We start from the raw sequence: 27229 nt of genomic DNA on the forward strand, positions 1-27229 counted from the left end.
GTGCAGCGCTCCCTCAGTACTGCCTCTCTGACAGTGCGGCGCTCCCTCAGTACTGCCCCTCCGACAGTGCAGCACTCCCTCAGTACTACCCCTCCGACAGTGCGGCGCTCCCTCAGTACTGACCCTCCGACAGTGTGGCGCTTCCTCAGTACTGCCCCTCCGACAGTGCAGCGCTCCCTCAGCACTGCCCCTCCAACAGTGCGGCGCTCCCTCAGTATTGCACTGGGAGTGTCAGCCTCGATTTTTGTGCTTCAAGTCTCTGGAGTGGGACTTGAACCCACGACCTTCTGCCTCAGAGATGAGGGTGCTACCCACCGAGCCACTGGCTGACACAGGAAACCTGAAAGTGTCAAGAGGTTTCCACCCCCCCCCCAGATTTGAAACCTCCATAAGAGTAAACTTTGCGCAGTTGTGTTGCTTGAGGTTTTGAAACTCTGGGCTGCCTCGGGCATTTGGAGAGGCAATCTCGTGAGAGAAAACACTTGGGCATCCCACAGCCAGGTGGACCGTGAAGAGAAGCCAGTGAAACCAGGGTGAAGGCCCAAGGCTCCTACTGCAGAACACCACCGTGGTAGAAAAGAAAGACAAGATAGGGTGAGAGCCTTAGTGGATTTATTTGTCCTGGAGATGAGTCTTTCATTCCTGGAGACCACTGGGCAATCCTGGAGCATTGGCAACCCTAACTGTGACCACACTTGCTGCAAGGGTGGAGGAAGCAGAGTCAATAGAAACTTTCAAAAGAGAATTGGATAAATATTTGAGAAGGAAAGAATTACAGGGCTGTGGGGAAAGAGACGGGGAGTTTTTCTTTATTTGTTTATGGGATGTGGGCATCGCTGGCAAGGCCAGCATTTATTGCCCACCCCTAATTGCCCTCGAGAAGGTGGTGGTGAGCCGCCTTCTTGAACCGCTGCAGTCCGTGTGGTGAAGGTGCTCCCACAGTGCTGTTAGGGAGGGAGTTCCAGGACTTTGACCCAGCGACGATGAAGGAACAGCCGATATATTTCTAAGTCAGCATGGTGTGTGACTTGGAGGGGAACTTGTAGGTGGTGGTGTTCCCATGCGCCTGCTGCCCATGTCCTTCTAGGTGGTGGAGATCGCGGGTTTGGGAGGTGCTGCCGAAGAAGCCTTGGCGAGTTGCTGCAGTGCATCTTGTAGATGGTACACACTGCAGCCACGGTGCGCCGGTGGTGGAGGGAGTGAATGTTTAAGGTGGTGGATGGGGTGCCAATCAAGCGGGCTGCTTTGTCCTGGATGGTGTCGAGCTTCTTGAGTGTTGTTGGAGCTGCACTCATCCAGGCAAGTGGAGAGTATTCCATCACACTCCTGACTTGTGCCTTGTAGATGGTGGGACTAATTGGATAGTGGGACAAAGAGCCGGTACAGGCACGATGGGCCGAATGGCCTCCTGTGTTGCCTGATTCGATATGTGGACAGTGCGGTCAGTCTTGAGTACTTTCAGTTCTTGAGGTGAACAAAACAAACGCACCATTCGACAGATAACTTATTTACTTCTGTACATATTTGTTGACTGTTTAAATTTTGCTCTGATATTGAAACAGATTATGAAATGTATGAATTATTGATCTTTATACTTCTGAAAGTCTGATGCAATTGAGAACTTGTTAAACATTTATGTGTGAATGTGGTTACTAAGAGTTACTGTTTAGCCAAGGCTTGGTTACGAGAAAGAAATCCGATTCTTTAACTCCTTCACTCTCCTTGTGGAGTCACGTTCATTCTGTGCAGCTACAGTGTGGCCCTGACACTCAGATGTATTTTCGGTAGTTACTGAGTTCAACTAACTGGAATCTAAAATTGCTTTTTCCTTTCCGTGGCTCAGTGAGTGTCACTCTCACCTCTGGGTCAGCAGGTTGTGGGGTCAAGTCCCACTCCAGAGACTCGAGCACACAATCTAGGCCGACACTCCCAGTAGCAGTGCTGAGGGAGTGCCGCACTGTCAAGAGGCGCCGTCTTTCCAATGAGATGTTAAACCGAGCATCTGCCCTCTCAGGTGGGCGCAAAAGATCCCATGGCCACTGTTTTGAAGAAGAGCAGGGGAGTTCTCTCTTGGACAGGATAAAAAGAAAAAAAGAAAGACTTGCATTTCTATAGCGCCTTTCACGGCCACTGGACGTCTCAAAGCGCTTCACAGCCAATGAAGTACTTTTTGAAGTGTAGCCACTGTTGTAATGTAGGCAACGCGGCAGCCAACTTGTGCACAGCAAGCTCCCACAAACAGCAATGTGATATTGACCAGATCATCTGTTTTAGTGATGTTGATTGAGGGATAAATATTGGCCCAGGATACCAGGGATAACTCCCCTGCTCTTCTTCGAAATAGTGCCGTGGGATCTTTTACATCCACCTGAGAGGGCAGACGAGGCCTCGGTTTAACGTCTCATCTAAAAGACGGCACCTCCGACAGTGCAGCACTCCCTCAGCACTGCACTGGAGGGTCAGCCTGGATTTTTGTGCTCAAGTCTCTGGAGTGGGACTTGAACCCACAACCTTCTAACCTCAGACCTGTGTCAGTAATGAGGGAGTGCTGCACTGCTGGAGGTGCCGGATTTTGGAGGGGAAGTTAAACTGAGACCCCATCTGCTTTACAGCCAAGTAACTGTCAATGAAGTACCTGGGTGAACATAAAAGATTTTGTGGCCGCTATTTTGATGAAGAGTTCTCCCTGATGTCCTGGGCCAATATTTATCCCTCAACCAACATCACTAAAAACCAAACAGATTATTTTAGGATTAAATTAAATGCTGTTTTTGGGATCTTGCAGTGTGTAAATTGGCTGCTGTGTTTCCTACATTACAACAGTGACTATATTTCAAAAAGTACTTCATTGACTGTAAAGTGCTTTGGGATGTTGTGTAAGGCGCTATGTAAGTCTTTCTTTTAGTGCGCTCTCCACGCAGTTTCTAGTCATTCCTTTTTCTGCAGTAGCTATTTTTGCAATATAGGGTTGGATTAAGGAATTATTTAGCCTGAGCCCCCTATCTCTCTCTTCCCCCCCCCACCCCCACTCCCCGTAAACAGGGGAGACGGGAGCAACACAATTCTTCTTTGATTGACCAAAAACTCCCCCAAGTGTTGGGTTCCCAACTCCAGTGCCTGGAGGTTTCATCACCTGATGTCTGGCCCTCAACCGCCCCGCCCCCACCCGTCAGCCATTGGCCACTCGACATGTCCCTCCTCGCGGCGCCCCGCCTTCCCATGGCCAATCGGAAGGCAAACAGACTCTTCGTGCTGGATTTTACCAGCCGAGACGAGTTGGGGGCGGGACTGCTGCCTTCCGGGTTCTAGTCCCGCACCCAGAGACGTCTGACGAATAGACGCTATTTTCGCTTGATTGGCCTTGTCAAGGCCGCCCTACGGGCTTGCCGGCCAATTAAGGGAAAGCCGGTGTCAGATGACGTCAGTGCATGACGCTTCATCTGCCGGTTTTGTTAAAGGGACAGGCCCCATAATTTCTTGACAGATGAATTGTCAGTGTTTGACAGCATTGAGGTGCTGTCAGACACTGACAATCACTGTCCAAAGGTGAGCCCTTTCACCCAGGCTCACCAACGACTTTCTCCTTAGGAGAAAACAGATGGCAGCTGCATGTGAGATTGCAGAAGCCATTTGTCAATTCTTCCGATCAGATGAGGCTTCACAGAAACATCAGATCTTGTCACCTGCAGATACATATAAACAGAATAAAAATATTTCTCACTACATTCTCTCACCTGTCATACTTACCTGTGCACCATTGCACCCATCACACTACCTCTGCAGCTGTCGTTTGCACACTTACACTGTAGCAGACCCACAGCTCGCCTCGCTGGCCCTGACGGGGTTTCCCGCCATCGGGAAGGCCGCATCAGCAGGCGGAAAATGGGGAAAAGCCTTGACGTAAGAAAACTACAAGAAGCCTGTGTCCAGTGGTGTACCGCAGGGACCAGTGCTGGGTCCCTTGCTGTTTGTGGTCTACATTAATGATTTGGATGTGAATGTAAAAGGTATGATCAGTAAGTTCGCAGATGACACAAAAATTGGTGGGGTGGTAAATAGCGAGGCGGGAAGCCTCAGGCTACAGGACGATATAGATGGGTTGGTCAGATGTGCTGAACAGTGGCAAATGGAATTTAACCCTGAAAAGTGTGAGGTGATGCATTTTGGAGGGACTAACAAGGCAAGGGAATACACAATGAATGGTAAGACCCTAGGAAAGACAGAGGATCAGAGGGACCTTGGTGTGCATGTACATAGATCCCTGAAGGCAGCAGAACAGGTGGATAAGGTGGTTAAAAAGGCATATGGGATACTTGCCTTCATTAGCCGAGGCATAGAATATAAGAGCAGGGTGGTTATGATGGAGCTGTACAAAACGCTGGTAAGGCCACAGCTGGAGTACTGTGTGCAGTTCTGGTCGCCACACTATAGGAAGGATGTGATTGCTTTGGAGAGGGTGCAGAGGAGATTTACCAGGATGTTACCTGGCTGGAGCGCTTCAGCTATGAAGAGAGACTGGACAGGCTGGGGTTGTTTTCCTTAGAGCAGAGAAGGCTGAGGGGGGACCTGATTGAGGTGTACAAAATTATGAGGGGCATAGATAGGGTGGATAGAAATGAACTTTTCCCCTTAGTAGAGGGGTCAATAACAAGGGGGCATAGATTCAAGGTAAGGGGCAGGAGGTTTAGAGGGGATTTGAGGAAAAGCTTTTTCACCCAGAGGGTGGTTGGAATCTGGAACTCACTGCCTGAAAGGGTGGTAGAGGCAGGAACCCTCACAACATTCAAGAAGCATTTAGATGAGCACTTGAAATGCCATAGCATACAAGGCTACGGACCAAATGCTGGAAAATGGGATTAGATTAGATAGGGCTTGATGGCCGGCGCGGACGCGATGGGCCGAAGGGCCTCTTTCTGTGCCGTATAACTCTATGACTCTATGACTCACTTGGTCTAAGCGTTAAACAAAGCTTTAATCAACTGTTTTACAACATGGAGGTCTAGTTGTGTCCTTCACTAGTTCCTGTTAAGAATGTCCTGCGCAAGCTGGGCCCGTGCCCGAGTATTTACACTCTCCCTAGACAGCGCCACCTGCAGGCCGCTCAGTATTATTTCATAAGTCTTTCCTTCATAAATGACTGATTCATGTCAAGCCTCTTAACTACCTGTTAACAGGCAGTTAATTGGCTCTAATCCCCTTCCCACCGCTAGGAGACGGGTCTCTGCGCAAGTCGGGGACCCGCCTCCCGGGAAGATGGTTCGGAGGCGGGTTGGGAGCGGGGTTGGGACCCGCTCCCAATTTTTCCCATTTTCCCAGCAGTCCCGCCTCCTAACTCACCTCCTCAGGGCTGGTACAATCCATCCCTCCGTCACCCGATTCGATGATTCTTGGCTGCCCAGTCAAACGGCCGTTTCTTCCCCCAGGCCCGATATTTTTATAACTAGTGAGTGGAAATGTTCAAAGAAAATCAAAATTAAAAACACAGCTTTCTTTTAATGCCCCTTTGGTTTTTTTCTTCTGGGTTTTGCTTGTGGCGGTATCCTGGAGACTCCAGGCCATCTCTGGAGGGTTGGGAACCCTACCCAAGTAGGCATGTCAGTCTGACATTACTTGTCCTGGATACAGTGCCCAGCTCTGGCTGGAGTGTGTTTGAAACCAGTCTCGAATTTAGCCGGTAGCTGTCAGAGGTGTGTAAACGCTAGTAAAGCTTGTATAAAATACAGGGGCTTAAGGAGTTATTTGTCTGAAAGGGTTTGAGGCATTTTAAGTGAGCAGAAAGAGACATGTGTTTTTTTGGGGGTGCTTAAAATGATTATAAAACAGGTGAGTTGTTGGTCGCTTTCTTCCCTTGCTCCCCTTCCTTTGACGTTTGAGCGGCGCACACACCTTGAAATGTCAACATTGATAGAGGGGAGGTGGGGAAAGGTTGCGCACAATCAGAAATTCTTTCTAACCTTTACGAAAATGACTTGCACATTTGGAATAGTTAATGCCTCTATGACTGTTCAGGTTGATAAGGCCTTGTGATTGGCATCTGCACATTGACTCTAAAATTTACACTCATTTTGTTTTTTTAATATTTCTTCCCTCCTCCTCATGACTCATTCTCGGTTTTTAAAAACATGTTTATTAGTCAGGTACCGGCCTCACTCGAGTGGCCCCCATCTCTCTGTGTAAGGCAATTCGACTTTGGGCGGCAGAATAGCCAAGCCCCATCCTGTGGTCAATATAGGCAGTAACAGGATTCGAATCATCGAATCTCACAGCACAGAAGGAGGCCATTTGGCCCGTCGTGCCTCTACCGGCTCTTTGAAAGAGCTCTCCAATTTAGTCCCACACTCCAGCTTTTTGCCCATAACCCTGCGAATGAGTCCTCTTCAAGTACACGTCCAATTGCCTTTTGAAGGTTCCTCTGGAATCTGAATCCACCGCCCTTTCAGATAGAGCGTTCCAGATCATAACAACCCTCTGTGTAACGAAATTTTTCCTCATTTCCCCTCTTGTTCTTTTGCCAACTATTTTTAATCTATGACCTCTGGTCACCAGCCCACTTGCCAGAGGAAAGAGTTTCTCCCTACTTGCTCTATCAAAGCCCCTCATAATTTTGAACACCTCTATTAAATCTCCCCTTAACCGTCTCTGCTCTAACGAGAACAATCCCAGCTTCTCCAGTCTCTCCACATAACTGAGCTCCCTCATTACCGGTAAACCTCCTCCGCACCCTCTCCAAGGCCTTGACCTATTTCCTAAAGTGCGGCGCCCAGAATCGGACACAATACTCCAGCTGAGGCCGGACCAGAATTAGGCCCGGGATTGCTGTGGTCAATTGTGTCAACACTCCCCACCCATCCCTCGGCCTACCCTAGCTTTTGGACTAGCTTACCAAGGGAGATTGTAAGAGCAAGCAGCTTAGACCTCATTGAGGTAATTTGGATAAGTATCAGACACTACCGCTAAGACAGCAGGAACACCGATTAGCTGAAGCCATGGCTTCTTACAACAGCTTGTATTTATATGACGCCTTTAACATAGTACTACATCACAAGGCGCTTCACAGGAGCGTTATCAAACAACATTTGGGAGATATTAGAACAGGTGACCAAAAGCTTGGTCAAAGAGGCAGGTTTTAAGGAGCATCTTAAAGGAGGAAAGAGAGGCAGAGAGGTTTAGGGAGAGAATTCCAGAGCTTGGGGCCTCGGCAGCTGAAGGCACGGCCGTAATGATGGCGCGATTAAAATCAGGGATGCTCAAGAGGGCAGAATTAGAGGAGTGCAGAGATCTCGGAGGGTTTTGGGGCTGGAGGAGGTGCGCCTCTCTACCTCTCTCTCCTTTAAGTTGCTCCTTAAAACCTACCTCTTTGACCAAGGTTTTGGTCACCAGTCCTAGTATCTCCTTGTGTGGCTCGGTGTCAGATTTTGTCTGATAATTGCTCCTATGTTAACGGTGCTGTATAAATGCCAGTTGTTGTTGTTTTTTGACTTTGCTAATTGGCCCCTTGAAAAATGTTTTTCAAAAAAGTAAATTTTTGTTTTAAATGTTTAATTAAATTGTGTTTTAATTAATTTTAAACATGTGATGATTTTTTTTTTATTTCAGTGTTGTGTACGTGTGTTTTTTGGGGGATTCCTATTGTGTTTATGGGGATTCTGTACATAAATGGAATCTCCATCAGCATAATGGGGATCCCCCTTTGTCATTGATTGTTCCGGCCCACGTGATCCCAGGGGTGTTTGCGAACTGCCTGCGCTCCTGGGATACGTGGGCCTTTACGCGTGAGTCCGTGTAGAGGCCCAGGAGCCATGGAACCTGGACCATCGGGTAGGTGCGTAGTTTTATTGCGGTTCGGAGGCACCCGACCGCAAATTCAGGCCCATTAAAAGCTAAGGGCACACTCACACTGCCAGTTTAGCCGCCGTGAGGAGTGCTTTCAGCTTCACTCCCATGATCAACGTGAGGCGCAGAAATCCGGCGCTGACGCCCAAACTGACTCCCGCGTAAACCGGAGTGAGACCTTCTTCTCCAGGGAGTCTGACACCACTTCGCTTCAGCATCAGGGCAAGGTCCTGACTCCAGATTCAGGCTGTATTTGCACTGTGACTGCATCAGAGTGCAGTGAAACCACTTGGCATGGAGGCTACATTTGTGGCGTAAAGATTAAGGTGTGTAAAGATTAAACGAAGTCAGAAACTTCTAAGGTCAATCTGTGCCTGAACAAAGGGCATTGTAAAGTAATCAATAAATTCGTTTCGGTTTCAGGTTCGAGAAATTGCTGATTAATTACTCATTTGTTCAATAATGTTGATTCATTACATAGCATGTACAGCACAGAAACAGGCCATTCGGCCCAACTGATCCATGCTCCACACAAGCCTCCTCCCACCCCTCTTCATCTCACCCTATCAGCATATCCTTCTATTCCTTTCTCCCTCATGTGTTTATCCAGCTTCCCCTTAAATGCATCGACGCTCTTCGCCTCAACCACTCCCTGTGGTAGCGAGTTCCACATTCTAATTCTAAAGAAGTTTCTCCTGAATTCCCTATTGGATTTATTAGTGACTATCTTATATTTATGGCCCCATGTAAGCAAGGAGTAAGAACATAAGAATTAGGAGCAGGAGTCGGCCATTCGGCCCCTCGAGCCTGCTCCGCCATTCAATAAGATCATGGCTGATCTTCGACCTCATCTCCACTTTCCTGAACTATCCCCACATCGCTTGATTCCATTAGAGTCCAAAAATCTATCTACCTTAGCCTTGAATATACTCAACGACTCAGCATCCACAGCCCTCGGGTAGAGAATTCCAAAGATTCACCACCCTCTGAGTGAAGAAATTCCTCCTCATCTCAATCTTAAATGGTCGGCCCCTTATTCTGAGACTATGCCCCTAGTTATAAACTCTCCAGCCAGGGGAAACAATCTCTCAGCATCTACCCTGTCAATCCCCCTCAGAATCTTATATGTTTCAATGAGATCACCTCTCATTCTTCTAAACTCCAGAGAGTATCGGCCCAATCTACTCAATCTCTCCTCATAGGACAGCCCTCTCATCCCAGGAATAAACCTACCATATATGTAGAATATTGACATTTTTTTATATATATTATAGGTAATGTTCTTGTGTATGCTCACACATCCTGCCTCCATAATTTTTGGTCACACTTTTAATGTCAGTATTTAAAATTGAAACTCACTATGTAAACATTTAGAATGGAGATCCTGTATGTAAACAGTTGTCTGTAACGCTGTAGTAACAGGCCTGAGCCAATAGGCAGCTCTGGAGCAAATTTTTTTCTCTCCCTTGCGTTTCTCTCCCAGCTCCGTTGCCATCTCGTGTTCTAAAAAAAAAACTTCCATTTGTCAACTGACCATGGGCAATGCCACAGATAATTTAATCGTGTCTGATGAAACGGAAAAGTTAATTATAGGTGTGAAGTTAAAAGTGAGGCTCAATGGCTGTGGAGATTAGAACAGAATGCAAACTTCTCATCCTTGTTTTCAAATCATCCCTCCCGATCTCCATAACCCTTTCCAGGCCTACAACCCACCGAGACCTCTGCGCTCCTCCGATTCTGGCCTCTTGTGCGTCCCTGATTTTTATCGCTCCACCATTGGCGGCCGTGCCTTCAGCTGCCGAGGCCGTCAGCTCTGGAATTCGCTCCTTAAACCTCTCTGCCTCTCCACCCCTCTCTCTTCCTTTAAGATGCTCCTTAAAACCTACCTCTGTGACCAAGCTTTTGGTCACCTGTCCTAATATCTCCTTATGTGGCTCGGGGTCAAATGGTTGTCTGATTTACGCTCCTGTGCAGCACCTTGAGGACGTTTTTGACTATGTTGAAGGTGTTATATGAATGCGATTTGTTGTTGTGTGTCATTCAGCATGTCCCAGACAGTAACCAGCAGTATTTCTACCATTGTAGTTTCACCAACTGCTGAGAGAATTCGCTTCATCCTTGGTGAAGATGATGAGAGCCCCGCTCCTCAACTCTTCACGGAGCTGGATGAACTTTTGGCTGTTGATGGACAAGAGATGGAATGGAAGGAGACTGCCAGGTAGGAAAAACGTACTTGTTAAGCAAATTTCCTATTAAAATAAAAAGAAAGAACTTGCATTTCTATAGCGTCTTTCCCAACCTCAGGATGTCCCAAAGTGCTTTACAACCAATGAAGTACTTTTTGAAGTGCAGTCACTGTTGTAATGTAGGGAAACGTGGCAGCCAATTTACCCACAGCAAGCTCCCACAAACACCAATGTGATAATGACCAGATAATCTGTTTTAGTGATGTTGGTTGAGGGATAAAATATCGGCCCAGGATACATATTTATATATTTTTTGGTTAGCCAGGTGTCCGACACACATGGAAACCCATCTCCGTGTTTAAGAATCCACTATTCAAGCTGCTGAGACATCTACACCCACCTGTAGGGTCTATGTTTGTCCGATATGGAGCACACACTCTGTCCACATAAGGACACATCACACTTGCATAAGTGCAGAGAGCTTTGGTGCAGGTGGACACAGCCATTGTTCAGGTGGTCCCTTCACCCTCACTTCGAGGAGCTCATGGGTTTTCTTTGCCATCAAGATGGAGACCCTCCATTCAGCTGCCTCTTCTACTTTCCTCCTTCCCCTTCCATCACCAAGCCAAGCCTTCCTTCAGGCCGCCCTTACCCTAGCCCTGAAACCCCCTCTCGCTCTAGTTTCTCCATTATCTCTCCCCATGCCCTCCCCAAGGTTATCTTGTTCATGAGACTCACCTCCTGCTTCCTCAAACCCCATTCCCACTAAACTGTTGACCACCCACCTTACCTTCCTGGCTCCCAAGCTAGCTGATATTGTAAATAGTTCTCTCTCCTTAAGCAATATCCCCCTCCCTTCCAAAATCACCGTCATTAACCTTCTTCTTCTCAAAGAGCCCAACTTTGACCCCTTTGACCTACTACTGCCCCATCTCCATCCTCCCTTTCCCCTCCAAAGTCCTTAAAATAGCTGGAGAGTTCTCCCCGGTGTCGGGGGCCAATATTTATCCCTCAACCAACATCACTAAAACAGATTATCTGGTCATTATCACGCTGCTGTTTGAGGGAGCTTGCGGTGTACAAATTGACTGCTGCGTTTTCTACATTACTACACTTCAAAAGTACTTCATTGGCTGTAAAACGCCTTGGGACGTCCTGAAGTTATGAAAGGCGCTATATAAATGCAAGTGAATTCTGTTTCTCAGGGTAACTAGGGATGCGCAATAAATGCTGGCCTTGCCAGTGACACCCATATCCCGAGAAGATTTAAAAAAAATGTAAAATCTCTTCGAAATTCTTAGCTGACATGTGCGCCAGTATTAATGTAGATCAGTTGTCACTCAGTATTTACTTACGGAGTGAATAGTGACACCATTGTGTCAGCCAATGAGTTGCAGGCAGGGGGACGGGGCTTGTGGTCGAACTCATGACCGAAACTACAGCAAAGTCTCCCGATAAAAGCAGGATTATTTCTCCAGTAAAATGCTGTGAGTGGAGGATAGCTACACAATACAATCAGTCCCAGTCACTCCCAGCAGTGCGGTCTCTGGCGTGATTGACGGGGGAAATTACCCAATCATCTCCATTCTGGCCGGGATGTGTGGGGTCACTATATGCAGCCATTTTTTAAAATCCTTCCATTCCTGTTCAATAGGTGGATCAAATTTGAAGAGAAGGTTGAAGAGGGTGGGGAGAGATGGAGCAAGCCTCACGTGGCCACTCTGTCCTTGCACAGCTTATTTGAACTTCGGATCTGTATAGAGAAGGGAACAGTCCTGTTGGATTTGGAAGCCACCACTCTCCCTCAGATCACAGGTAAGCTTCCTCCTCTGGTACCCCAACCGAGCCGTAGGACATTTTTGGTACCGCTTTTACGATCATATGAAATTGACGGGCAGGCAAAGACCAGCTGGTCCATCAAGCCTGCCCTACACAATAATGGGCTGGAGCATCATGACTGGACACTTCTCTCCGCCCCCTCACTCGCCCTCTCTTCCACCCCTCCCCGCCCCGAAACCTGGGATGGCAGGAATGACGTATGAGGAGAGATTGGGTCGATTGGGCTTATATTCGCTAGAGTTTAGAAGAATGAGAGAGGATCTCATTGGAACTTATAAAATACTAACAGGACTAGATAGATTGGATGCAGGAAGGATGTTCCCGATGGCCGGGGAGTCCAGAACCAGGGGTCACAGTCTAAGGATAAGAGGTAAGCCATTTAGGACAGAGATGAGGAGGAATTTCTTCGCCCAGAGAGTGGTGAACCTGTGGAATTCTCTACCACAGAAGGCAGTAGAGGCCAATTCATTAAATATATTCAAGAAGGAGTTGGTATATTTCTTAAGGCTAAAGGGATCAAAGGATATGGGGAGAAGGCAGGGACAGGGTACTGAATTTGGATGATCAGCCATGATCTCATTGAATGGCGGAGCAGGCTCGAGGGGCCAAATGGCCTACTCCTGCTCCTATCTTCTATGTTTCTAGGAAACACTTGGGAGAGTCAAAAAAACAGAGAAAAACCCCAGGGCCAATAAGGGGAAAAAATACTCTGGAAAATTCCTCTCCCACCCCCTCGGGCAATGGAAACCAGTCCAGGAGATCACACGGACCGTGTGTTGTCTCTAAAGACACTGACCTTCTCTATGATGGGCTCTCGGCCCCAGTCAGGAACCGACCCAGCTCCCTCTCGAAGGCAGAGAGCCAGCACCCACCGCACCAGCCCGCAACACATTCCAGAGGCTCGCTGCTCTCTGGGGAAAGAAGAACCGCCCAACAATCCAGCCTATTCCTACGCCTACACAGTTTAAACTATATTGATATAGTGTTTACAAATCCTCGCTCTCAGTGCAGAACAACTCATGACAGGAGCATATATCGGGAATCAGGCGTGAAGGAAAGCCTACACCCCACAGATTTTCTGTTAGTTGTGAGCCGTGGGTAGCACTCTTGCCACTGAGCCGGAAGGCTGTGGGTTCGAGTCCCACTCCAGAGACTTGAGCACAAAAATTATGAAAGGCGCTATATAAATGTAATAAAAATACAAATCCCAGTGCAGTGCTGAGGGAGTGCTGCACTGTCGGAGGTGCCGTCTTTCGGATGAGGCGTTAAACCGAGGCCCCATCTGCCCTCTCAGGTGGACGTAAAAGATCCCATGGCACTCTTTCAAAGAAGAGCAGGGGGAGTTCTCCCCGATGTCCTGGGGCCAATATTTAATCCCTAACCAACATCACTAAAAACAGATTGTCTGGTCATCATCACATTGCTGTTTGTGGGAACTTGCTGTGCACAAATTGGCTGCCGCGTTTCCCACATTACAACAGTGACCACACTTCAAAAAGTATTTCATTGGTTGTAAAGCGCTCTGGGACATCCCGAGGATGTGAAAGGTGCTGTAGAAATGCATGTTCTTTCTTTAGTGGGGGCGATTGGAGCGTTTGGCCGTGACCCTCCGTGCAAGAGTTCAACCCCGGCCGGACTCAAGTTCCTCCAAAGGCAATTGACCCTCTTGTGTGTTTTTTATTTGGGCAGAGGTGATGATCGATGACCAAATCGCAAACGGCTTGCTGAAACCCGAGCTGAAGGAGAAAGTGACCTACGCTCTGCTCCGCAAACACCGGCACCAGACGAAGAAATCCAACCTACGGTCACTGGCCGAAATTGGAAAGACGGTTTCCAGTGCAAGTAGGCTGTTTTCCACATCAGATAATGGTAATGCAGGCGCCAGTTTGCTGCAGTCACCGCCCTTCTCTTACCCCCCCTCTCCACCATGGTACATCCCATCGCTAACATCCTCCCTCATCATCTTACATGTATGGTCACATACTACGGAATGGAAAATCCATTCGCACGCCGTTCCCATGGAGGCTTCTGATCAATAAGCAGGTTCCAGACCGACCGTATTTTCCGATTCACTCAGTTGGCCTTAGCCCCCATGTCCCACGGCACTGCAATATGCAAACGTCTTGTTTAGACTAAATGCCGTTTTTTTGTGGAAAAGGGGGGAAAGAAATGGACATTATTAGCACGAGATGCAGGTTCCTTCATAGGAACAGGAGGAGGCCATTCAGCCCCTCGAGCCTGTTCCGTCATTCAATGAGATCACGGCTGATCTGTATCTTGACCCCATCTACCTGCCTTGGTTCCGTAACCCTTAATACCCTCACCCAACAAAAATCTGTCAATCTCCGTTTTGAAATTCTCAATTGACCCTCAGCTTTTTGGGGGAGAGAGTTCCAGATTTCCACTGACCCTTTGTGTGAAGAATAATAAACACACAGAGAGGAGGGAATGTGTTACACTTGAGAAACTCCTCTCAAAAAGCCACTCGTGTGCTAATTCATAGCTCAGTGTCCATGTTGGAGGGCCTTGGGTGGCTATAGCTGCACATGATCAACCTGTGATTAGCACAGAGATGTTGACTGCACCTTTAACTATGGCCTTATAGCAAGTTCTACTGCTACAGACAATGAATAATCCGCCTTAAACTCTCCGCCCCTCCCGTTCCCATAGAAGCACCAAGGAGTGGGAATTGGCTCAAGTGTAATCTATCATGATATAAAACGAAAACGGCAAACCTTTGTTCAAAGCAACTTGTAAATTAGTGCTGCTCCTCTTCGGATAGATGTGGCAAACTTAAATCCTCACTGATACTACGTACTTTGAGTTAATGATTTGGGTCAATTTTCTGCTTAAAGCAACACTGTTTTGCAATTGGTCCCATTGCCCCTGCATTGTTAGTGAGCCCTCTCCACACCTTTTCTTAAATAGTTCTTTGCTATCGCTGCCCCTGAATAGATCCCCGCAGCTCCCGTTGACCACCTGACAAGACACTGCTGTAACTTTATTCTCGGATGGAGCCCCCTTTCCCCTCAAGTTAATGTTTCTGTCTCTACCCTACGACTTTTGAAACTGATTGGGCTTTCAGATGGAGTACTGATTGACTGGCTAATCCTCGGTGTGAAATTCACTGTTTCTTTCCCACGATAGCGTTCTAGACAATCTAGAATCGTAGAACCATACGGCACAGAAGGAGGCCATTCGGCCCATCGTGCCTGTGCCGGCTCTTTGAACGAGCTCTCCAATTAGTCCCACTCCCCCCTGCTCTTTCCCCATAGCCTAGCAAGTTGTTCCCTTTCAAGAATTTATCCAATTCCCTTTTGAACAATTTATACTTGAAGAATACGCATTTAACAGATTTGAAACCCAAATTAGACTGGCCTTAAAAAGCTTTAGAATCTATAAAGCTATAATAATATATATAGTTTTTTATTACATTTTACATAATCTTCCATTCTGATGCAATGCTGTAGTAGGATATGTCACCCAGTGGCTCAGTTGGCAGCACTCTCGCTTCTGGAGTCAGACGGTTGTGGGTTCAAGTCCCACTCCAGAGACTTGAGCACAAAATCCAGGCTGACCCTCCCAGTGCCAGTACTGAGGGGGTGCTGCACTGTCAGAGGTGCCATCTTTCAGATGAGACATTAAACTGGGGTCCTGTCTACTCTCTTAGGTGGATGTAAAAGATCCTGTGGCCAATATTTCAAAGAAGAGCAGGGGAGTTCTCCCCAGTGTCCTGGGGCCAATATTTATCCCTCAATCAACATCACTAAAAAACAGATTATCTGGTCATTATCACATTGCTGTTTGTGGGAGCTTGCTGTGCACAAATTGGCTGCCATGTTTCCTACATTACAACAATGGCTACTCTTCAAAAAAAGTACTTCATTGGCTGTAAAGCACTTTGGGATGACCGACGCTCGTGAAAGGCGCTATATAAGCGCAAGTCTTACTTTAAAAAAATATTTTGCTAAGCTCCTGATCGATGATTATTCACTGATCAGGACTGGACCATAGTGAGGAACAGAGCCTAACGATTATCATTGAGCCAATGACAAAGCCAGTCAGTCACTAGAACATCTTTGGGTATGATTGCCATACATGAAATCATTTGGAAAGTTGGTGGTGGAGTAGTTTGGATCTCAGTGTTTGCATCGGGGTAAATCTTGCGAGGCGCCGTGCCCAGCGTGCTGCCTGGACCTAGTCATGCATCGGAGAATTGGGGTGCCCGCGGTTAACGTAACCGATGTGTGGCGTTCCATCGTCGGAACAAAGCGCAGATCACTAATCTCCTCTCCCGATTCTCCGATCCCTGCTCCCCGTCAAGTGAGGCTCCGTACTGGCAGGTCCGCCTCCCAAGCTTTACCCTATCGTGCATTGTTAAACCTTCTGACTGTTGATTGTTCCATTGCTGTATATCGGATTGAATTTTTAATTTGCTTTTCTATTACATATCCTTCTTGTATTTGGTTAAGGAGCACTGCTGAAAGTGGATTATAATTAGGCAAAATACAACAGGATTGGTTCGAATAACCTCACGGCATATTAATTGAAATAGTTTCCCAAAGTATCAAAGCGAATCCATTGTCTCTTCATTCAATAACACAGATTCACAAACTTAAGGATATGTAATAGATATTTTACATCTTAATTCATTTTGCTTATTAAACTTTATTGACCAGGATTGACCAGATCAGTTGTATTATAGCAGAGATTGCCATTCTCTGAACCAATTTGTTTTTGTACCAGCCAACAACAGGTTCACCGTGTGGTTCATAAACACCATTTGGCTCAACAGAAATATTGGATCAATTTGCATCTTTGAAATATTGGCATCATTTTGCTTATTTGAAATATTGAAAATACATTTGCATATTTGAAATATTGGCATAAATTTACATGTTGAAATATTGGAATTGTTGCACATTTGAAATATCCGCATACATTTGCATATTTGAAATATCCACATATATTTGCATATTTGAAATATCAACATACATTTGCATATTTGAAATACCCACATCAATTTGCATATTTGAAATATCCACATCAATTTGCATATTTGAAATATCCACATACATTTGCATATTTGAAATATCCCATACATTTGCATATTTGAAATATCCACATATATTTGCATATTTGAAATATCCAGATATATTTGCATATTTGAAATATCCAGATATATTTGCATATTTGAAATACTGGAATGTATTTGCATATCTGAAAATATCAGCATAAATTTACATATTTGAAATATTGGGATAATTTTGCATATTAGAAACATTGGATTACATTTGCATATTTGAAATTTGCACACCATTGAATATTTCAAATATTGGAATAAAGTTGCACATTTTGAAGAATTGGAATAATGTGCGGACATTGCTGAAACTAAAGCTTTCGAACAAAGCACACCAATACTCTGGTTGATAAAGTTTGATGAACGTTATGATGAGAGACGAATGTTGAACTATTGGTTTTGTTGTGTACCTGGTGATTCCTCCGATAATGTCCAATGATGAGGCTGCTGCTCTCGTATTTTCTCCTTTTACCGTTTACGTTGCATTTACTGTCCTTTTTTGCTTCCAATCGAATCTCCTGCTGCTGTTGCTAGGTTTTTCTTTCTCTCTCACCTTTGTCTTGCTGCCGCGTACACTCGATTTCGCTCTCGACGGCCCACAATAAGCTTGCAGTCCACTCGAGAACTCCGTGCCTTGTCTGTCATCCCGAAGCTCGGACCAGGACCTTCGAGTCCAGCAGAGCCAGAGCATGGCACTGGCCAGTAAGTCCAATGCATGCCAACGAGGTAATGATAGTGGCGATGGGGAGGGTGGCAACGTAACCTCGGCTACAAGGGAACTCTTGTGAACAATAGTACTCTGCTGGGGTTCATTGACAGGCATAGGCCAGGCCTGTATTCCCTCCAGTATTGAAGATTAAGAGGTGATCTAATTGAAGTGTTTAAGATGATTAAAGGAGTTGATCGGGTCGAGAGAGAGAAACTATTTCCTCTGGTGGGGGGAGTCCAGAACAAGGGGGCAGAACCTTAAAATTAGAGCCAGGCCGTTCAGGGGTGATGTCAGGAAGCACTTCTTCACACAAAGGGCAGTGGAAATCTGGAACTCCCCCCCCCCAAAAAGCTGTTGAGGCTGGGGGTCAATTGAAAATTTCAAAACTGAGATGGATAGATTTTTGTTGGGCGAGGGTATTAAGGGTTACGGAACCAAGGCGGGTAAATGGAGTTAAGATACAGATCAGCTGTGATCTAACTGAATGGCGGGACAGGCTCAATGGGCTGAATGGCCTCCCCCTGTTCCCATGGGAATCACACCTCTCTCTTAAAGAGACTTTGTCACAATATCGGGTAGATTTTGCTAGGTCCCATTCTTGGAATAACGAGGAGCATCCTGCTCTGAGACTTTGAGGGCCACTTTTACCTAACTTGTCGGGCGGGGAACCCCCAGGATTGGGTGGATCGCCAGTTTTACACCATGCCCACTGAAGCCAATGGTGAATAATATTGAGTAAAATGGACGTTGCACCCGATCGCATGGGGTTTCCCCCCCCCCGCCACCCCTGGTGAGTTTTCCACTGCATCATGAACCTGTCCAGGGTCAACATATCCCAATTAACAACTAGCACAGAATTAACAAGCTGCAGTGTCCTCTGATCACCACCTGCCCTCCCCCCACCATCCTCCCCAAACAACAGCTGAGATTCTCCTCCAAGGTCACACTTGAAATCAGGTGGAGAATGTGGGAGGTGAGGCCTACAGACGTCTCGCGCCTGATCCGTGGCCCCCTTCCTCCCTGTCCGCCCGGATTGCAGCTGGTCTCCACTTTGCTGCTCGTCAAATGTAAATGGTGGCGGGAGGGGAGGAAGGGGAGGAGGGAGGGTGGAGGGGAGGAGGGTGCGGAGACCAGGTTTCCCAAGAGATTTGGGTGTCAGCTGCCTGTGTCACTGCTCCTTCCCGAGGTGGTGTGAGGCCACATGAAATGATTCAGTTGGAGGGAGAGGGCATTCCGTCCCCCCGCCAGCCCCCCCCCCCACTTTACCCCCAACACTTACCCGCTGAAGGCTTCAGTTTTGGACTGAGGCCTACAGCAGGACAGTGGTCCTATCTTTAGGGCTCAAGCTGCCCCTTTAAGCTTCATCACCATCTCTTCCGGTGCTGCGCTTGCCCCTTGGCAGCGGGAATCCCGCTGGGAGCCTAGGCGTGCATCCCTAACGCCCCCAGACCCAGGGAAACGGGGTCGGGGTTGGGGCGAATCTCACCCCAGAAGAGAATCTCGGTCGATGTTTCTTGTGAGGATCTTTAGGCCGACAGCATTGCCCCTTTAAACGGAAACTCCAGGATGGAATCCCAGGTGAGCCCCGCTCTGATTTTCGAAGATACCAAATTGCCGGGCAGGAATAGACCAGCTGGGTCCATCAGGCCTGCTCCACAGATGGCTGGAGCATCGTAACCAGGCACTTCCCTCACCACCCCATCCCCCCCCGCCCTCCCGCAGCTGTATAATCTCCTGAGGGAGGCTGAAAAACCCCAGGGCCAATAAGGGAAAAATACTCTGGAAAATTTCTCTCCGACCCCCTCAGGTGATGGAAACCAGTCCGGGAGATCGCACGGACCGTGTGTTGTCTCTAAAGACACTGACCTTCTCTATGATGGGCTCGCGGCCCCAGTCAGGAACCGGCCCAGCTCCCTCTCGAAGGCCGAGAGTCAGCACCCACCGCACCAGCCCGCAACACATTCCAGAGGCTCACTGCTCCCTGGGGAAAGAAGAACCGCTCAACAATCCAGCCTATGCCTACTCTTACACAGTTTAATCTAGAGTCCCCTGTTTCCCCCCCCCCCCCCCCGCCCCAACCTGTTAGACTGGAATAATCTCTCGATAGGCAGGCTATCCAGCCCTTTCATTTTGTTAAGACACTGTCCTCAAGGTACCAATCAAAGTGATGTGCAAGAGAGGGGTTGGGCAGCAGGTATGGGGTGCGACAATATTGAGCTAAAACCCAGGCTCTGAATGCTGCCTGTGCAGGTACAGCACAGTCATCAATAGTTTTAGGCTAGTCATCCCTTCAGGTCCGAATCTCTGGTATTAATGAGCTCCTGACCTTTTATCTCAAAGCAGAACTGATTTCTACAATCAGCCTTTTTGCAGTAAGTGAGTCTTCCAAGGGACCATTGATAGATTGATGGTAATGTCCGTCATGGGCATCCATGCAAACCCCTCCCTCCACACCCCCAAAACAAAGTTCGAAACACACCACCAGCTGGTCCTATTACATTTTCTTTAAGACCAAGGGATTTGGAAGTCCGTTGACCCAACAGTAAGTCTCTGCGCACGCTTACAGCCAGAAGGGGACTTGACAACAGCTCCTTGCTTCATTCCTCTTTCACAAGGTGGCGGGGGGTGGAACACACAGGCCGGGAGATACTGCAGCAAATAAGATGGCATCTGCACAGCAAAGTAGAAAATCGAGAGTGATCCACAATCCTACTGTCTTTGTGCTGATTCCGAGCAAATATATTTAAACGCGGCTTAAAGTACATCTGTTTAGAAGTTCGCTGAGCAGTTTAACTATGGATTTTTAAAGGTTCACAGTTGGATTCGTTCTATGTCCCAGTGGGATAAAGTCATGCAATCACAGTATGTACAGATTTTTTTTCTGCCCCTAAGAGTTTATGTAAATATTAAACTGAGTTATGATGTATTTTGACCTACTCCAGTAGGGCGTCCCTCCTCTGGGGTGATTTTGGCCATCTTATACTCGAGAATGAGGTGATTGTGGGCAGAAAATGGAGTATCAGTTTCTCCTGCCCAGTTTGCCCCGATCTCAGAGCTTGCTTGATGTTCCAGGGGAGTGGGCTGGCGGGGAGATCATTGCAGGTGGTTGGACATCCTCTTGGAAACCAGTGGGAGGCCCATGCACGTGTGCAAGTCGAGGTCATGTGACATCCTTAGGACGCCAGCACGATTTCCCAACCCTGCTGCTTGACTAACACCACTTGCTGCTCCTGCCCACAGACCAAGAAAGAGCCTGCCTTTCTATAACGCCTTTCACGACCTCAGACGCCCCAGTGTGCTTCACAGACACTCCAGTACTGAGGGAACACTGCGCAGGCAGAGGTGCCGTCTTTCGGATGAGACATTAAAGCGAGGCCCCGTCTGCCCTCTCAGGTAGATGTGAAAGATCCCACAGCCACTATTTCGAAGAAGAGCAGGGGAGTTCTCCCCGGTGTCCTGGACCAATATTTATCCCTCAATCAACTTCACTAAAAACAGATTATCCGGTGATTATTGTAGTGTCCGAGTATCAATAATACACGGACTGCAGGAGAACAATAAAACAGGTATTTACTGAACAGAGGGTAAACTTAAGACTGAAGTACAGAAGCCTGCTATGGCCTTTTATACAGGTGTGGTCACTGCCGGTACTGCAGTATAAAATCAGTTCTTCTCTTAAAGGTACATACACAACAATTCCTCCCCTTTTAGATAAACAGTACATAACATTCATTTAACAACTAAATAATAACTAATTACAATTACAATTTTCTCTGTACTATACACATCAACTGAAATAATTATTTATAAGTTCAGTCTTTGAGGAGGCTTCCTGATCCTGACTGGATAGCGCCTTTCTCGAGTATCCTGTTCTTGCGGCGGAGTCGATTCTGGCTCATTGTCATTGGTAGGTTCATCAGCTTCCAATACCACTGCTTCTGAGGTAGACGCAATCTGTACTTCGGGTTCATTACCAGGTGCACATGCTCGTGGTATGGGTTTGGCTTGTTCCTGTGACTCTAGAATCTGGTCAGCATGGCGTCTCATGATGCTCTCTCCAACGTCCACTGTGTACATTAGTGGTCCCTGCTGTGTGCATATCGTTCCTGGCTGCCATTTTTCTGTTCGGTAGTCGCGGGCCAAGACTGGTTGCCCTATCTTGAAGCTCCTGGTTGGCTTCTCATTGATGTGCTGGAATTGCTTATCCTCAACATCTCGTCTTATGTTTGGTTTGAGCAAATCCAGGCGACATCTTAGCCTTCAGTTGAAGAACATTATGGCTGGAGCTTGGTTGGTGACTGCATGTGTCGCATTCCGGTAAGCAAACAAGAAATTATCCACCTTGTGTTGTAGTGGTGTGTCGTCGTTATACATCGCCTTTATTGCCTTTTTAAAGGTCTGAACAAACCTCTCAGCCAATCCATTTGTGGCTGGATGATATGGGGCAGATGTGTAATGTTTCACCCCATTATTCCTCAGAAACCTCCGGAAATCCTCGGACACAAACTGTGGCCCATTGTCGGAGCAAATCTCTTCTGGCAAGCCATTCCTGGCGAAGATGGCCCGTAGGACTGCAATAGTTTTCTCCGTGGTGGTGGAGGACATTTTGATGACCTCTGGCCATTTCGAATGGGCATCCATGGCGATTAGAAACATTGAGTCCATAAATGGACCAGCAAAATCAATGTGTACCCGTTGCCATGGAGATGAGGGCCACTCCCATGTGTGTAGCGGGGCCTGTGGTGGAGTGTTTTGGACCTTCTGGTATCCTGTGCATCTCTTGGTCATATCCTTGATTTCTTTATCGATTCCCGGCCACCACACAAACGCCCTGGCTAGGCTTTTCATTTTTACCCCTCCCAGATGACCCTCATGAAGCTCATTGAGCCCTCTATCTCTCAACTTGGGTGGAGTTACCACTCGGGATCCACACATCAAGGTCCCCCGGCACACTGACAGCTGTTCTCTCCTTGGCGAGAATGCTGGCAACAGTGAGTCGCCATGTGCTGGCCATCCCTTCACCGTCAAATCATAGACCCGAGAGAGTGTCGGGTCATTTCGGGTTTCCTTCTCTATACTTGAGTTTGTAACAGGTAGACATTCGACTATGGTCGAATGGAATATCTCAACAGGGTCCACTGCAGGTGCTTCCTCTACCGTAGGCAACGGTAGGCGCGACAGCCCATCAGCGTTTCCATGCTGTTTCGTACCCTTGTACTCTATGCCGTACTGATGTGCCCCTAGAAAAAGTGACCATCTTTGCAGCCGCTGCGCCGTCATCACCGGAATGCCCTTCTTTGGGTTAAAAATGGAGACCAGGGGCTGATGATCAGTCAGTAGGGTGAATTTCTGCCCGTGCAGATAGTGATTGAACTTCTTCACCCCCCACACCAGGCTGAGGGCCTCCCTGTCAATCTGGGCGTAGTTACGCTCGGCTGAGGTTAACGAGTGTGACGCAAAGGCTATTGGCCTCTCTGAACCGTCAAGGAATTTGTGTGACAGCACCACTCCAATGCCATGGGGAGACGCATCACATGCCAACCGAATCGGTAGTGTTGGGTTGTAGTGGGCCAATACTTCTTTTGAAGTGATTAGGCATTTACATTTCTGAAAGGCACGCTTACACTCATCACTCCATTTCCATGTTACTCCAGTTTGCAGCAGGGCGTTCAGTGGGTGCAGAATTGTAGATAAATTCGGCAAGAACTTATGGTAGTAGTTCACCAACCCGAGAAACGACCTCAGTTGCGACACATTTTCCGGTGCTGGAGCCTTGACTACAGCCTCAATCTTGTCTGGTGACTTATGCAACCCTTCCTCATCAATCATGTGGCCACAATACGAGATTTGTCTCCTGAAGAACTCGCATTTGGGGCGGTTGGCTCGTAGCCCATATTCCTGTAATCTAGTGAGCACCTGCTCCAGGTTGGCAAGGTGTTCACTGTCATTTTCGCCCGTAACCAGGATGTCGTCCAAATAACACTGGGTCCCCGGGATCCCTTGCAGGACTTGTTCCATCACCCTCTGCCAAATAGCCGGGGCTGATGCTACCCCGAATACCAGTCGATTGTACTGGTAAAGACCTTTGTGAGTGTTTATCGTGAGGTATTTCCTAGATGCTTCTTCCACCTCCATTTGTAGATACGCTTGGGCCAGATCAATCTTCGTAAAGCATTTCCCTCCAGATAGTGAGGCGAAAATATCTTCTATCCGTGGAAGTGGATATTGTACTGTGTGCAGGACTGGGTTCACAGTTACCTTGAAGTCCCCACAGATGCGAACCTTCTTCGGCTCCCCAGGCGAGCTGCTCAATGATTTCTTCATTACAGTAACGATGGGTGTGGCCCACTCGTTCCAGTCCACCTTGGACAGCACACCCGAACGCTCCAGACTCTCCAGTTCTGCTTCAATGGCTGGGCAGATCGCGTACGGTACTGGTCTGGCCGTAAAAAATTTTGGGTTTGCGTTATCTTCGATTTTTATCGTTGCCTTTACTCCTTTTAGAGTCCCAAGTCCTTGTTGGAACACCTCTTTCGCGTCAGTTAGAATTTTTGACAGTCGTCCAGGTGTGATGTCATCATCCTTTTTATCAGTCACAGTCAGCGCCTGAATGGAATGCCAATCCAATTGTATTTTTTGGATCCATTCACGTCCCAATAATGGTGGTCCTCCATCTTGTAGTATATATAGATACAGTTTCTGTGTTTCCTTGCCGTTGTATTTAACTGGCACCCTTATTTTTCCTCTGGGGTAGACTTTTTGCCCCGTGTATGTCTTCAATACAATGGACGTGTCCTTCAAGGGTATGTATGAGAATAGCCGCTCATAGTCTCGTCGATTCATGACAGTTAGGGCTGATCCTGTATCCAATTCCATCTTTACTTGGGACCCTGCTATCATGAGGGTGACCAAATGGTTCGGTGATCCTCCTTTGCGATCACGTTGTGTAACTTTAGACAACTTAGTCTCCTGCTCCCGGAGTCATTATCACTCTCCTGATCTTCCGAACTACTGTCTGTCATTTTTTTTACTTGTACTTTTCCTTAGTAGTTCTTGTAATGTTGGTTTTCTTTCCCGACCTGCAGACTCTTGCTATGTGTCCCATTTTCCCACATTGCCTGCATACTTTGTCCTTAAACCAGCAGTCCTTCTGATCATGGGTTGTTCTGCCGCAGCGATAGCACTTTTCTGCTCCATACGCCATTTCGTTAGCGCTGTATTCTTGTGGTTTCTGTTGTATTTCCGCAGCTCCCCGTGCTGCTGCTTCGTAGGATACTGCCACGCTGAAAGCCTATTCTAGCGTCAGGTCCTTTTCCGAAAGTAGTCGTTTCTGGGTTCCTTCACTCTGGAGCGCGCAGACAAACTTATCCCGTAAGGTGTCTGCCAGTCCTGCTCCGAACTGGCAGTGCTTCGATAACTTGCGTAGTTCTGTAAGATAGTCAGCATTGCTCTCATCTTTGTGCTGGTTTCTTTTATGGAACTTGAATCTTTCTGCTATCAGCAGCGGTGTAGGGTTTAGGTGTTCCTGTAAGATATTAACAATCTCTTCAAAACTTTTCTCCATTGGTTTAGCTGGGGTAATTAAATTCCGCAATAGGCTGTACGTTATTGCGCCCATCAAATTTAATAATACCGACGCCTTCTTTCCATCGGCCACCTCATTTGCCTTGCAGTACACTTCAATTCTTTCCACATACGTGGTCCAGTCTTCTACCTCGTTGTCGAAAGCAGTGATACTGCCACTCTTCGGCATCTTGGGTGATTTAAAATGGCGCCTCCCGCGCTTTTTCTTCTTCCCCAATGGAATAAAATGGCGCCTGCCGCGCTTTTCCTTCTTCCCCAATGGAATAAAATGGCGCCTCCCACGCTTTTCCTTCTTCTCCTTGCTGCCACGCTGCTCCTAGCGTTCTACAGGGCAATGGCGGCGACCCACGGCATCGGCGCGTCTCACTTTTCCTTCCCCTCGTTTTATTTTCTCTACGCTGCCCAGTTCTTGAGCACCGACCGCGCCCTGTGCGCTCCCCCCTCTCTCTCTCTCTTTTCCTCCCAACGACGCTGCACGGCCCCTTTGCAGAGCCGCTCGATCGAGCTCGAGCCCGCCGCAGTCCGGAAGGGTCAGCGCACTACCTGCTACCAGCACGATTTGCTGGAACACCTTGACTGGGGAGCCAAGCCCAGCTCTCCACAGCCTCTCCTGCAATTCTCCGAACTCCGATGGATCCTTGGGCGGTTGCCCGCGGTCGACGCCCGTTGCTCTGACTTCGACCTCTAAGAAGCTTCTTCTCAGGGAAAGATCCCCGTGAGGTGATGCAGTACTGCAGGTGAGTTCGAACCTGCTCGTCGCCAGTGTAGTGTCCGAGTATCAATAATACACGGACTGCAGGAGAACAATAAAACAGGTATTTACTGAAGTAGGTGTGGTCACTGCCGGTACTGCAGTATAAAATCAGTTCTTCTCTTAAAGGTACATACACAGCAATTATCACATTGCTGTTTGTGGGGAGCTTGCTGTGTGCAAATTGGCTGCCGTGTTTCCTACATTACAACAGTGACTCCACTTCAGAAGGTACTTCATTGGCTGTAAAACGCTTTGGGACGTCCTGAGGTCATGAAAGGCGCTGTAGAAATGGAAGTTATTATACGCTCAGAGCAATGTACAGTTTTCGGAGAAACAATGTATGAGGCGATTTTGCTTCTCCAGAGAGGCAGTGACAGAGTTGTCCTACATCCTGCAAGAGGTCTCTCGGCCAACCGCTATAGCTAACACAGCACTGCCCGCTCTAATCAACGTCACTGCAGCCCTTGGCCTCTGCCTCTCGCTCCTTCTCGGCTGACACAGGGGATATCAGCAGCACCAGACAATCTGCAGTCCATGCCAAAGCAAACAGATGCTCCACTTTCGCTGTGAACATTCAGTGGCAACAGGATCAGGCCCTGGGCATCACCCAGCTTGCAGGATTCTCCCCAAGTCCAGGGCACCATTGACCACACCCATGTTGCGCCATGCCGTCATCTACACGAGTTGCAAAGGTGACCACTTGGTGAATTGTTCCAACCGGCACGTCAAGCCATTCGGCAGCGGTTCGTTGAGGATAGTTTTACAGCTGGCGTTCTCTGCTGCAGAGTGGCTCTCCACAGCTGCACCTGAAAACCTTGGGTCTCCTCTTCCCACGGCTTCAGGGTGTTGCTTTCCTGCTTTGGGCCACAAAATCAAATAGAAAAAAAAAAGCCCCCTTACAAAGCTGCTGAGGGCCTTAAAAACCTGCAGCGCTTCCTGATCTTCCCACGTCCCAATCGGCGAGCTGCCTATGGGAAGTGGGGTTCATGCTGCCAGCTCAGCCCACTCCTACAAGTAAGGGTGATCGAGGAAATGACACGGATCCCTCACTGACTCCTCTGGACAGCCTTGGCCACGGCCCACCTCAAGCCAGAAGACTAAAACCAAACTCCACACCTTTTTCTTGTAGCGGGGCAAAAATGTGGGGGTCGGGGGGCAGGGGCGGGGGGGAAATTGCTGCAACATGCAAACCAGTACCAAAAAGAACAGGCAGCTTTTATAAGAATGCAGTTTTCATTTCTTTC

The 27229-nt window shown here is 47.8% G+C and overlaps 1 protein-coding gene across 1 annotated transcript in view; it reads left to right on the forward strand.

Moving 5' to 3' along the window:
- The window catches only part of LOC147122516 (electrogenic sodium bicarbonate cotransporter 1-like), a 229974-nt gene that overhangs the window by 60060 nt on the left and 142685 nt on the right, over nucleotides 1–27229 (forward strand). The window contains 3 exon segments of the mRNA XM_086006102.1: nucleotides 9919–10051; nucleotides 11674–11834; nucleotides 13548–13727. Of these exon segments, the coding sequence (XP_085862228.1) occupies nucleotides 9919–10051; nucleotides 11674–11834; nucleotides 13548–13727 (474 nt within the window).

Source organism: Somniosus microcephalus, chromosome 2 (genome assembly GCF_052327205.1).
Source record: "Somniosus microcephalus isolate GS21.2 chromosome 2, FLI_Smic_1.0, whole genome shotgun sequence".
NCBI lineage: Eukaryota > Metazoa > Chordata > Chondrichthyes > Squaliformes > Somniosidae > Somniosus > Somniosus microcephalus.